General features: G+C 50.4%; 1 protein-coding gene across 1 annotated transcript in view; it reads left to right on the top strand.

The window, feature by feature from the left end:
- LOC147105950 (uncharacterized) overlaps window positions 1-13,777 on the top strand; it is a gene marked incomplete at its 5' end in the record, with an annotated part of 367,623 nt that overhangs the window by 232,985 nt on the left and 120,861 nt on the right. The window contains 2 exons of the mRNA XM_086009773.1: window positions 1,411-1,460; window positions 1,631-1,821. Of these exons, the coding sequence (XP_085865899.1) occupies window positions 1,411-1,460; window positions 1,631-1,821 (241 nt within the window). The remainder of the gene's footprint in view (window positions 1-1,410; window positions 1,461-1,630; window positions 1,822-13,777) is intronic.

Genomic DNA, 13,777 nt, shown 5'->3' with positions numbered 1-13,777 from the left:
GTCATGTACCTTTTCCAATCGATTCCATCATGCAAATTTCTACCCATTTGTTTTACATAACATATCATCAAAATATTATTCATATCATGACACATTGAATGACAAGCAAAGCCTTAAAGCATATTTCTCCCCAAATACTCCCATATATCAAAAAGTCACCTCCTGGACTTAAAAGTACTCCAGTACTCTTCAAATTTGGCAGTTCAGCCTGAATTGGAATTTCCATTGTTATATCTTTCTCTACTTGAATTTCCATCCCTCTGATAGGTACCAATGTGTTTAACCCTATCCTGATTGTTTAATTAATTAGTCGGTTTCTCTGTGGAGCACATACCAGTGTCTTTATTAAATGGTTTTCTCACTCTCCTGAGGCACGTGAACCATTTCATGTAATGGTGCTGTCAGCGTGACTGAGCATGTCTGAGACCCGTTCTTCAGTGGATCTTCATCATGCATTCCGCATGCTAGTTGCCTTACGTGTAACATATCACATTTGCACACACAGCGGTATCCTGAGATCATGCCACACATAACATCATATGCAAGCCATCTCTGTGCTGTCAAAAGATCGGAGGGGGTGGGGGGTTGGTGTCTGGAGGTCTTTGCTCATCCGCTCCCCTGCATGGTCCTGATGTCTCAGATAGTGGCCAGGTTATTAAATGCATTTTTTGTTCAGTATCAGCAAGGACACAACCATCTGAAAGAGAAAGCTATCAATTAATTAATCTTAACTAAACCTTCATTAATTTCACGAGATTGTATATTGATACTAGATTGATATCTTTTGGTGAATCATGCCCGGGTGATTTGTGTTACTTGTGAATGCACTCACACATCTTTCCTCAACCCCTTTGCTTCGGTTCCTGAAATTCACCCATAATCACCTAGGGCAATGACCTTAGACTCCATTTGGCGACTGTCTGTGTGGAGTTTGCACATTCTCCCTGTGTCTGCGTGGGTTTCCTCCGGGTGCTCCGGTTTCCTCCCACAGCCCAAAGATGTGCGGGTTAGGTTGATTTGGCTATGATAAATTGACCCTTAGTGTTAGGGGATTAAATACGTGGGGTTACGGGGATAGGGTGGGATATGTGTCGGTGCAGGCTCGATGGGCCGAAATGGCCTCTATCTGCACTGTGGGGATTCTGGGATTCTGTGATTCTGTGATTCTGTTCGTTACCTTTAGCACAACAGTCTGCACAGGGTGGTCTACATTCAGTTCCTTGGTGGACCAGCAGAAGTGTTCTCCAGCAGTCTGTGGAGGTTTGCAGACCAGCCTCAGAAATCGGGATTCCATAAACCCAAATGTCGGAGCTCTGAAATTAAAGCCACATGTTTAAGAGACTCCGATGGCAGCCAACTCCATATTTCCAGTTCATTGCCTGTAATGATTGATGTATTTCTGATTTTCAGATAGTCCCGGCCATGGAGTAGGGGCGCTGATCTTCCAGAATGATTGCTTTGTAAGTACTGTATGTACATTTACACAAATTCACTTGATATTTTGCTCATTTGAAAGGTCAAACTTTTCCCTGGCACACAGGTTGTACTTTAATTCCATGGTACTCTAGTATTGTTAAAACCTTGCGATGGATTTGGCTGCGCTGATAAAGCAACCATGATCATTTTGCAGGTGGGAATCGGGTACAATGGTTTTCCAAGAGGGAATCGCTGCAGTCAGTATCTTCCAAGCTGCCAGGAGCCTGAGGAAAGTGCTTCTCAGTCACAGGAAGGCGGCACTAAAAAGAAGCAAAAAACCTCTGGATCACAGGGACGGAGCACTGACTTTATCATCTGTGCTGAGGCCAATGCTCTTTACTTCAGGTAAATGGTGGATGAATTCAACAGCAGCAACAATTCTGTAGCTCTCCTCTTACAGAGAGAGGCCTCAGAGTCATTTACAGGGCAACAACAACTTGCATTTATATGGCACCTTTAACATAGTAAAATGTCCCAAGGCGCTTCACAGGGGCATTATCAAACAAAATTAGACACTGAGCCACAGAAAGAAACATTAGAAAAGCTTGGTGAAAGAGGTAGGTTATAAGGAGCATATCAAAGGAGAAGAGAGAGGTAGAGACACAGAGAGGTTTGGGGAGGGAATTCCAGAGTTTGGGGCCTTGGCAGCTGAAGGCACGGACGCCAACGGTGGTGCAAAGGAAATCGGGGATGCACGAAGCCAGAATTGGAAGAACACAGTGTTCTTGGAGGGTTGTAGGGCTTGAGGAGATTACTGAGATAGGGAAGGGTGAGGCCATGGAGGGATTTGAATGCAAAATCTGAGGCGTTGCTGGACCAAGAGCCAATGTAGGTCAGCGAGCACAGGGGTGATGGGTGAACGGGACTTGGTGCGAGTCAGGATACGGGTAGCAGAGTTTTGGATAAGCTGAAGTTTACAGAGGGTGGAAGATGGGAGGCTGGCCAGAAGAGCGTTGGAATAGTCGAGTCTGGAGGTAACAAAAGCATGGCCGAGAGTTTCAGCAGCAGATGGGCTGAGCCAGGGTCAGAGATGGGTGATATTACAGCGGTGGAAGTAGATGGTCTTGATGATGGAGAGGATATGGGGTTGGAAGCTCAGCTCAGGGTCAAATAGGACGCCAAGGCCACAAACAGTCTGGTTCAGCCTGAGACAGTGGCCAGGGAGGAGGATGGAATCAGTGACAAGGGAACCGAGTTTGTGGCAGAGGCTGAAGACAAGGGGCTGGATTTTCATTGGGCCATGGAGGCGGGATTGGAGGTGTGTGGGGGGTTAAACTTGCATAAACTGGCGGGCGGGCGCAACCCCGCCTCCATCCCACCTCCAAGCAATTTTAAATAATTTGTGTCTAGTGGCCCCGTCTCCATCCCGCCTCCAAGAGGCGGGATAGGCTGTTAAGGCCGTTAACAAGCACTAAATTGGCTCTATAATGCCATTTTGATGTGCCTTTGCGATTTTAACCCTTTTCCCACGTGAAACACGCCTGTTCTGAAACACGAAGGTGAAACCTGGCGGGAGCACAATTGGATTGCTGACTCTCAGCTGCAGGTCAACAATTAAATAGTAGATTTGATCAGCCATCATTTGCAGGTGGCAGGACTTTGTAGTCTCAGGTCTGGGGGAACTTTTAAAAGGCATAACCACAGCTGTGGAAGTTTGGAGCCTGACACCCATCTCCAGTGTGACCTCCTGGGAAACCCTTCTCACCACCTTCACTGAGCGCTTCCTCAACTGAGATATATACCAGAAGAATGGGAGCCATTTATTTCCTTCCCTTCTGGACATTAGATGAGGACGAAGACCAGCCGTGGCACCAGCAGAACCAGGAACAACAGCAGCACCAACAGCAGCAGCAACAACAGGAGCGCCAAGCTGCTGATCACCCACCTGAAGATACACAGGCCAGAAGGGGCCTGCGCATGGAAGGCTGTCGGTGCAGGGTATACCCCCAAACAGGGTCTACAGACACAGGGTCAGCTACCTCAACATGTCTGAGCAGCAGTGCCAAAGGCGGCTCCGACTTTCGCGAGAGGTAGTGGGTGACATCTGCGCAATGCTGCAACAATACCTGCAGCCCAGAGGACCAGGTGGACACCCCTTACCAGTGGCCATCAAAGTCACCACCGCACTCAACTTTTTTGCCTCAGGCTCCTTCCAGGGATCAGCAGCAGACATCAGCGGCATCTCCCAGGCAGCCACACACAAATTCATTACACAGGTAACCGATGCCCTCTTTGCCATCGCGCACAATCACATCCATTTCACCAAGGATCAAGCAAGTGTCACGGCGCGTGCGGTTAGATTTGCTAATCTGGCAGGCTTTCCAAGGGTGCAGGGCATCGTTGACTGCACACATGTGGCCCTTAAGGCACCCCATCGCAATCCAGGTATTTTTTTCAACCGCAAGGGCTTCCACTCCCTCAACGTTCAGCTGGTGTGTGACCACAGGAAGGAAATTTTGCATATTTGTGCCAAGTACCCTGGCAGTTGCCATGACTCCTTCATACTGTGCCAGTCTAGTGTGCCTCCGCTATTCAATCCGCCAGACCAACTTAATGGATGGCTACTTGGAGACAAGGGCTATCCCCTGAGGACGTGGCTAAGGATGCCGTTGAGGAGCCCATCCAACGAAGCTGAGGAGGGTTACAACTCCAGCCACATGTCCACCAGAACCATAATCGAGCAAACCATCGGTTTGCTGAAGATGCGCTTCAGATGCCTGGATAGATCAGGTGGAGCCCTGCAGTACTGAGCAGCCAGGGTCTCCAGAATCATCGTGGTTTGCTGTGCACTTCACAACATGGCACAGCATCGTGGCTTGCAGATTCCTGAGGACAAAGTGGCTCCTCACATATCCTCCTCAGATGAGGAGGAAGAGGAGGAGGAGGAGGAGGAGGGTGAAAACGAACATCTTGCAGAGGCCCATCAACCAGCGGCAGCAGTACGCGAGAACATAGATGCCCGGGATGCAAGGAACGCACTCATCTTGGCCAGATTTGCTTAGCCTAGCCACTCAAGCACTTTTGCCTCACAGCTTCTTACCTGAGCATCGACAATGGCCAAGAACCAGCTGATTCCTAGCAATTTGACCACCATACTGACAATTGCAAGTAATCCTAAGCCCTCAATGTGGAAGTCCCATTCGCAAAATGACACACGCCACAACTACAGCAGTAGCCATCAGATGTTTTATTTACATTATTCATCTGATGGCTTTTCCACATAAAACATCAAATTTCACCCAAGTGACTACCTTTGTGACTATTTGTGCAGTATCTTTCTCTTACGCATGCTCCTACGTGGTGCTTCCCCTGTGGCTTCAGCAGATGTGGAGGCCCCTTGCTCACTTTCCTGCTGCTCCTGTCTCGACACCTTTTGTGGGTGTCCTCTGGGGTGGCGAACCTGTGAGGGCTCAGCAACAGCCTGCTGCTCCTGCGCCTGTGCAGGGGTTGAGACGCCGATCTCAGTTGGGTGTGGACTCTGTTGGGGCTCTGACCGAGGGCTCTGTAGTGGCATGGAAGTGTGAGCACTTGGGGAGAAGCCCCCACTTCCTTGATGTCTGCCACCAACTTCTCTCTCATGGGCCAGGTCCCCCTCAGCACTTGCAAGTGGCTTGAGAGCACCTTACTGCACATCAGGGGGGCCATGGGGACCTGTATCTGCACTGGCAGTCCTATTCAGAAGGACTTCCATGAAGGTCTGGTTTCTCTGTTCAATAGATGACCATCGTTCCTCCAGAGATGTCATTCTATTCTGAACACTCACCATGTTTTCTGCACTCTGGCAACTTATCACCTCCATGGAGGTTGCCATCCCTTCCATGGTGATGCGTTCATGCGCCAATGACTCCACAAAGGTTCTGCTCATGTTCTCTATGGACTCTTCCATTCACTCCCCACTCGCAGCGAACCTGGAGACAAAACCTGCCAGTGACTCCTGCGTCTGTTCCTGGAGTTCCAGCACCGCTGATCTTGTGGATGGACCCAGAGGCAAAGGGTCGACATGCAGCTGAGCCGAGCTGGCAGAGTTCTGCGCCCTCCGACTAGGACTCTCCACTGCTGTCCCTGTCTCCACAATCTGCTGATGCTCACTTGTGAGCTGTGATACACCAGGTGACAACACTACTCTATGTCCTGAAGGTCCCACCGAGGTGTGAGTGTCTGCGCTGGTGCTGGGTGCACTGTATTTTGCTGACGCTGCGCCCTCAGAGGTTGCAGCTTCCTCTGAGGAGTCTTGATGTTCAGGCTCTTCCTCCTGGCTAGTGGGGACGGGTGCTTGCGATGGTCCTGTGGGGGAGTAAAGGAAAGAGTCAGAGATGTGATGCCAAGGTTACATGCACATTGCATATTGCAGATGATCATTAGTCCATCTGTTAGAGCTTCAGAATCATTATCAGTGACTCATGCAATTTCAATGAGAGAGATGGAAAACTATTCTGTCACCAGCTTGCTGTGATGCACCCCTCTGTCCGTCCCCCACTTGCGCATCTTCCTCCACTCCTACGATCTCCAGGACCGCCTCCTCCCAGGGGGTGAGGTGGGCTAGTGAGGGTGGCCCTCCTCCTGTCCTCGCTCTTTCTCGTTTATTGTGAGCTCTCTTTTCCTGCAATGAGGGAGACAGTGGAGGTTGAGTGAGAATGAAGGAGTGAGTGTAGAGGTTCCATAGCATAGACACTTAGAAGGAGACAAAGATGGAGTGAGGTGGCAAGACCAAGGGTCCTCCCTGTGTGTTGTCAGGTATTTTCATAGCATCACAGTGATAGGGAGTGTGAGGGCTGCATAGTCAAATAGTTAGGTGAATGTGACCATAGAGAGAAAGGGAATGGGTGAGGGTGCAGGGATGTCAGTGTCAAGTGGGATGTGGAGGAAGAGATTGCTAAAGCTGAGTACTGGTGAGGAAAGACAATGGGGATCAGATTGAGGGTGATGGGAAATTCATACTTGCTTTTCCAATGTGCTGAAGGTCATGAAATCTCTTCCTGCGCTGTATCCAGGTTCTGCAGGTTACTGATAAGGAGTTGACCTCCTCTGCCACCTGGATCCACACAGCCTTGGTCTGCTGGGGAGGCTTCTTCCTCCCGGAAGAAGGGAAGAGCACCTCCTTATGAGCTCTTGCTCCCTCAACTAAAGCCTGCAAGGCAACGTCGTCAAATCTTGGAGCAGACCTAGGTCTTTCACTGGCCATTATGACTCCAGGTCCCTGTAGCAGCAAAGGCCAAAAGGGTGGCAGTCTGCAGAAGAAGCAAGGTTGTTGCAGACCTTAAATGCAGCAGCAATGATGACATCATCGGAGGCGACTTTCAGACTGGAAAAACTCATTTGCCATGGGTTCCCACACGCTGGAACTCAATTGGCCAATTAAGTTAAATTCGCATCAATCTCCCACATCGAATTAGATTTGTGTGGATAACACGAAATGCGGATTATCCCAACCCGCCCCTGAATTAAAATCCAGCCCAAGGTCTTTTGTCTACCCAATGTTTAATTGGAGGAGATTTTGTTAGCCTGGCCCTCGAAGTCAGCATCTGTGTCCTCTGCAGCTGGACCATTGTGTGATTTCACCCTCTGACAAGCTGGCACCTGTGTGTCCTATCCCCTTACCCTTGCTCCAGTGCAGTTGCACCTGGTGAGTCAGCGTGTATAGACACCTCCTCTAACCTAACATCTAAAGTCAATATCTGAACCGGTGCTTGCGAGAGTCACATCGAGTGACGGTGCATCTTGTGGAAGGCTAGCTTCCTCCACTGACTGAGGGGATACCTTGTGGTGTGAGGGTGAGTATAGAGACTTTGGACAGGTCTCGCTCCCCCTCCCAGTGCTGAAGGATCAGGTTACCACTCTGGACACTGTAGGTGGGAGGTCCCATTTTTATGATCCACTGATGGTTGGCATATTTATGTGAAGATTTGAGCACCTATTTTTGACTGAAAATGGAGTGCAGTACTGAGCCAGTACAGCATTGGCACAGATTGTGCTTGGTTCAGTGGGTCCCTGCTATTCAAAGAAAGTATCCTCCTTTAAGTAGTACCAACAAAAACATATTGGGGGCGAAGTTGGGTGCCTTTGCCCCTCCCGTTAGCAACCCTGGGGGGGGCACTAATGTGGCGCAAATGGCTTTGCAACTGGGCATGGCACTGACATCAACTCCCGCCATATTCGGCCGGGAGATCGTGACGTCATCGCCACGTACATTGTCCCGGTAGCGCCCTGGACCCGAAATTGACTTCCACCCCCCTGCAGCAGCGCTGGTCGAAAACACCGACAGCTGCAGGAGGCGTGCATCGGGCGGCCGGCCGCTCCGGGGGCGATGATTAAAGGCGAGGGGCCGAGGGAAGTAAAAAAAAATGTACCTTTCTTGTTCCAGTTTTTTTTGCGGGTTCCTGCTCACAATCGATCAGCCCAGCACTCTGCTTGAGTGCCGGGCTGATTGCGCGGGATCGCGGCTGCCTCAGTGGTCCAGGTAGGTACTTTTTATATTGCAGAGCCTGCAGCGATGGCCCTTCCCTTTAAAGGAGGGAAGGAGCCTTTGAACGTGGAAGCGCTGCACGGCCCAGTGTGCAGCGCTGCTGAAATCTCCGCCCCACCTGCTGCCCATTGCCCTGCAAGAAGGAACTGGAGTGCTTGATTTAGCGCTCCACTTCCTTCTTCAAGCGCAAATGGTGAATTTTCCAAAGGTTTGAAATCGTTAACGCCTGGCACTAACATTTCAAACTTTTAAAACTTAGCGACCAAAACGGGGCGATAGGGGAGAGAGGTGCACAGGCGGGTCGTACACTGGAAATAGGTGCACAGGAGAGGGGCGCATAGGAGGGAGGTGCACAGGAAAGAGGTGCACGGGTGAGAGGTGCACAGGAGAGAGGTGCACAGGGGAGAGGTGCACAGGGGAGAGGTGCACAGGGGAGAGGTGCACAGGGGAGAGGTGCACAGGAGAGAGCTGCACAGGGAAGAGGAGCACAGGAGAGAGGGCCACAGGACAGAGGTGCACAGGAGAGAGGTGCACAGGAAGGAGGGGCACAGGAAGGAGGGGCACAGGAGAGAGGAGCACAGGGGAGAGGAGCACAGGAGGGAGGGGCACATGTGTAGAAAATAAAGGGGGTGTTTTTGGTGTAATGGGGTTATTGTCTCTGGCCAGTCAGAAGTATCTGAGATGCTCCAGAGCCCCGTGCGGTTTCGAATCGCTCCCCTTTCTGGTTCTGACCGCCGGGCTTATTTCAGTAGCGATGTAGACAAAACGAGACTCATGGTTGGGTGCAAAGAAGACCAGTATTTATTGAAATAAAGAATAAATTGAAAATAATGAAAATGATAGTGCATACAGCACACCTACACTTAATACAGCACACCTTTGCTTAATACAGCACACCTTTGCTTAATACAGCACACCTTTGCTTAATACAGCACACCTTTGCTTAATAGGGGAGGAGAAACGGACACATCGAGGGAAAATTGTCTAAAATTACAATTTAACAAAATCCCCCTTTAATTCCCACCCCTAATACCTATCTAGGTTGCCTTGTAAAGGGCCAGAAAGTTTTATGCTCACCAGTAAACACCTGCTCTGTGCCCCTGCGGTCTGTCTTGGATTCTTCACCACCCCAAAGTAGAGATACCCCAGTAATTCAAAAGTAACTGCTGGTATTCCACTTCTTTGGGCGGGCTGTTGAGCTGTTCCCCTGGTAGGCAGGGCACGGAGGTGAGGCGGCAGAGAGACAGAATGGCTTCCTGAGGGGCTATCTTTATAACCCATTGGGAGCCGTTGTCTTCGCACCCAAATCTGGATGTATCTGGGCTATACAAAAGGGACCAAACTGTCCCCATTGACTGTAATGGGTTTGAATGTGTTACCCATTCATTTTAACTGGTTTGCGACCAGTTTGAAATGTCTCACTGAATCCTTAAGTGTTCAGTCAACAGCACTCAAGTGGTTTGTAAACAATCCACTGTCCTGCGGTCACCGCCCAACCGCAACTGATTGACAGCTTCAAGTACTTAAGCCCTTGAGTCAACATTGTAGAGGGCTTATAAACAAACAACCCTTTTTCCTGTGAGTGAAACTTCCTAAACTGCAGTTGATTGACATTTTCAAGTACTTCAACATATTCACACAGACTGGTGTTTTCAAATCCTTTTGTCAGCCAGCGATGGGAGATATTCAGGCAGGCTGCCTTCTGCCATGAGGCCTGACAGCCATTTTGATACCCTGGGTTTTTAAGGTATATTCCACCCAGGTTTTCTTTAATCAAAAAAAAAAATCTTCGAGGGCTGTAGAAATTTTCCGAAATTCTTGCAAACCTTACAGTCCCCCATCGGATACTAAAACTTGCTTGTAGTATCCTGTTTAAAGGTGAGCAATAATTCTGACTCCCATAAACAACCTTCCCTCATACTTATCTATATCTATCTCTGATCCCCAACACCTCCATCTCCCCTACCCAGAGAGAATCGCAGTACACGGTAGGCATCTATCGATAGAAAAACATGATTAGTTACAATAATTCAAACATGGAGGGGACCAATGCCCCTGCACCACTGAGTATTTACAGTAATTCAAGCAAGGAGGGGTCCAATGCCCCTGCACCACTTGTGACATAGTTTTAACACAATACAACATCTTTAATGGGATTACCACCAAGCCAGAACATATCTGTTAAAAATACAAACAGAAGAAAACGAGCTTCCCTTTTTTATAATGCAATTTGTCTGACACTTTAATAAATGGCACCATTCTTCAGCCATAAATGTATTTCAAACTTCCACAATCTACGAACACAACAATTCATAGGCATATGCAATTTGTTCAATTGACTCTAAACAAGTAGTACAATCTCACAGTTAGGAACTAAATTCACAGATTATTTCCTTTGGAGTTGGGACCAGTACATAATACAAAACATAAAATAATTAACAAGCTTTTGTAAACTCTTGATCTTAATCTGGATTTCCAATAACAGTTTAATAGCTGTGGGCATCTGCCTCCTGCAGACCCCTCCCTTCGTGGGCTAGGGGTGCTCCCTTCCCCGAGCATCCAAAGACACGATGGTCCTCTGCACCTCCCGAAACTCTGAGAAACACTTAAAAAAATACATCTAGCCAGGTTGCCTGGCTCAGGGAATGTGATCGGGTCCCGCGACCTCGGCTCACATAGACAACACTCTGGAACGGTACCATACTTAAAACTTATCCTCTAATAATTAACACTACCGAATTGCAATATAAAATTAAAATTAACACATTCTAACTTAATCCTCTATACGCGTTATTTAAACAAAGCTATATACAAGCGCTGCCCGTCTCCGGGCGGCCAGCCTAATCCCTGTTTGGACTGTTGCAGGCTGCTCCCTGCGGCGTGGCTGGACTGGTCCCAACTTCTGGTCTCTCGCAGCTTATAGCTGCTGGTTGGGGACTTCTGTCTTTTGGCTTCTCCCTGACTCAGGAGACCACCCTTTTCCACTGGAAAGCTGGTGACCATACACTCTTGGGCTGGGGTACCCGAAGAGACCTCCTAGGGAGTGTCGCTGGTGGGGCTACCCTGGTGAGCGGACCCTTAGCTCGGGTCACAGTCCTTGCTGGCTGGGGACCTTCTCCCAAACCTGGGCTGGGGACAGGCAATCCCTCGCCACCAGCTGCTGGTGGCCGAGAGTCTTCCCCTTCAGGTCTAAAACCTGGTTCAAGCTCCTCCCCGGAGTCCCATAAGAGAGGGGGAATCACTCGGGCCAAGTGCCGGGGAACTTCTCCTCTCACGCACGCGACTGCGCCTGCGTGTGCAGTCTGTGTGAGTGTACGCGCTGCAGGCTGAGGATTTCTATTCTCAGGTTCAATCCCAGCTGCCTGTTTCCCTGCCTCCGGCTTAAACAACCTACACTGGTCATGCATGGCTCCTCCCCTAACACAAGCCACAGCGCCTGCCTGTGCAGCCTGTGAGCTTGTACCCGCTGCAGACTGAGGATTTCTGACCTCAGGTTCAATCCCAGCTGCCCATTTCCCAGCCTTCGGCTTAAACAATTTACACTGATTCACATGGAACCATTTTGTGCACCGGGGCAGTTTTACTGCATAAACCATTTACTATACTATAGGGTGCCATGTACAGTGGCTCTAAACTCCCCACCCGGGCGTAGTTCCTAACCATCACCTGGTCCCCTATTTCCCACTGATGACTCTTGTTAGGCTCGAGCAGCAACCGGTTATTCTGATGCTGCTTCCCCATACTACCTGCTGCCTGCCCATAAATCTGTTTTAGGTGCTCGAGGAGTGCTCGGGCGAATTTGTTCCAATTTATTTCTTGAAGCTGCCCTTCAGTAAGGACTGGGGCTAGGACATGGGTGGGGGTCCTCATAACCCTACCGGTCATGAGTTCGTGCAGGGAATACCCTGTACTCTTGGACTGGCTGGCCCGGATCCCCATGAGGACTAGAGGCAGGGCTTCTGCCCACTTTTGGGGTGACTCCACTGTCTCCTTCCTCAACTTTTCCTTAATGGTGCGGTTCATGCGCTCCACAATCCCTGAGGACTGTGGATTGTGAGCTACGTGCCACTTCCCCTTGATGCCGAGCAACATAAGGGTGTTCTGCATGACTTGGCCGGTGAAGTGGCTTCCCTGGTCGGACTCCACAAATTGGGGTAGTCCCCACCGCGAGAACACATCTCGCACCAAGATCCTTGCAGTCCCTAATGCTGTGGCCATTTTGCAGGGGAAGGCTTCCACCCATTTGGAAAACACGTCTACCAGGACGAGGCAATATTTGTAGCCTCCCTGGGCAGTGGGCAGGGGCCTGATGTAGTTGATCTGGATCGACTGCCATGGTCCCTCTACCCTCCTAACATGTCCCATGGGCACTTTCCTTCTGTGAGAGTCGGGGTTATTTGCGGCGCACACAAGACAGCTAGCACAGAACTCGCGGACGTCTTCCCGGATGCCTGGCCACCATCCCGCCTGTTCCACACATTGCCAGGTGGCTTCAGGCCCGGGGTGTCCCGCTCCCGGCCCCTCATGGGCCAGTTGAAGGAACTCCCTCCGGTGTTGCTGGGGTACTACCCACTGTTCCTCTCTGAACAGCATGTCTTCCCTTATGGAGAGGGGGACTGCACCGTAAGGGCCTTCTAACTTCCTGCCCTCCATTACTGCACTAAGGACAGTTTTCAGGACAGGGTCCTGGGCTTGGACCATTTTAAGATCCGGGGCTAACACTACCCCTAAGCTGCCTTGGGTCCCATCCCTGCCTCTAACTGCTGCCATGGGCCCGGACTCATACGGGTCCCAGAAAATGCCTGTGTGTGCACCCTCCTTGGCCAGCATGTTGGCTTGCTGGTTACCCTGGCTGCGGGGTTCTGTGGAGGAATGGGCCTTCACTTTGTGGATGAAGACCTCGCCTTCCTCCCCCACAGCTGCCAGGATTTTCTCCAGCAGGGGCTTTACTGTTAAGGGCCTCCCGTTGGCGGAAGTATACCCGTGACGGGACCAGATGGCCAGGTATTCCGTACACGAGTTGCAAGTGAACATGCTGTCGGAGCAAATCGTGTACGGGTAGGGAAGATTTCGGGGTGGGTAACCACGTACATCACCGCAGACAGTTCAGCCTGTTGGGCGCTCATGGTGTTGGGGAGCTTGATTGCCAAGGCAATGTTTGCCATTGGGTCATAGACTCCACAACCCATGAGTCGTTTGCCAGCAGATACCATGCTGGAACCATCTACATAGATCTCGCGGCCTGAGGAATGTATCCTGGCCCGTAGACCTATGTTCACCTCCCATACCCCTTCTATGGAACACCGATGGGCTGTTCCAGGATATACCATATTGGCCGTGAGCTTTGGCTCGCAAAGGCCCCTCACCTTCAGCTCCATCTGCGAGAGGAGGAGGGTCCAGCGTGCAATGCGGGCACTGCTCGCTGTCCCATCTTTAATCCTCCCATCCAGAAGCATCTGGGTGGGTGTGTGGTGTGTGAGGAGGGTGATGGGAGAGGTGCCTGTGAAAATCAAAGATCTTTTCACAGCCCAATGTGTGGCCAAAAGGTGCTGCTCACAGTTGGAGTAGCTCCTCTCCACATCCGTGAGTACCCTGGAAGAGTAGGCTACCGGCCTCAGCCTGCCGTGCCACTCTTGGAGCAGCACCACACTTAGGCTATCTCCGCAAGCCGCTACCTCCAGAAAAAACTCTTTCCCCCCATCTATGACCCCTAGAGCTGGTGCGGTCTGCAAGTCTCCCTTGAGTTTAACAAACGCTGCCTGGCAACCCTCATCCCAAAGCCACTCCACTCCCTTATGGAGGAGTCGGAGCAGAGGGGCTGCTGTGGCTGCATAGTCC

The sequence above is a fragment of the Somniosus microcephalus genome, chromosome 16 (genome assembly GCF_052327205.1).
Source record: "Somniosus microcephalus isolate GS21.2 chromosome 16, FLI_Smic_1.0, whole genome shotgun sequence".
In the NCBI taxonomy this organism is placed as follows: domain Eukaryota; kingdom Metazoa; phylum Chordata; class Chondrichthyes; order Squaliformes; family Somniosidae; genus Somniosus; species Somniosus microcephalus.
The sequence above is the reverse complement of the archived record's forward strand: the minus strand, read 5'-3'. Positions and strand labels throughout refer to the sequence as shown.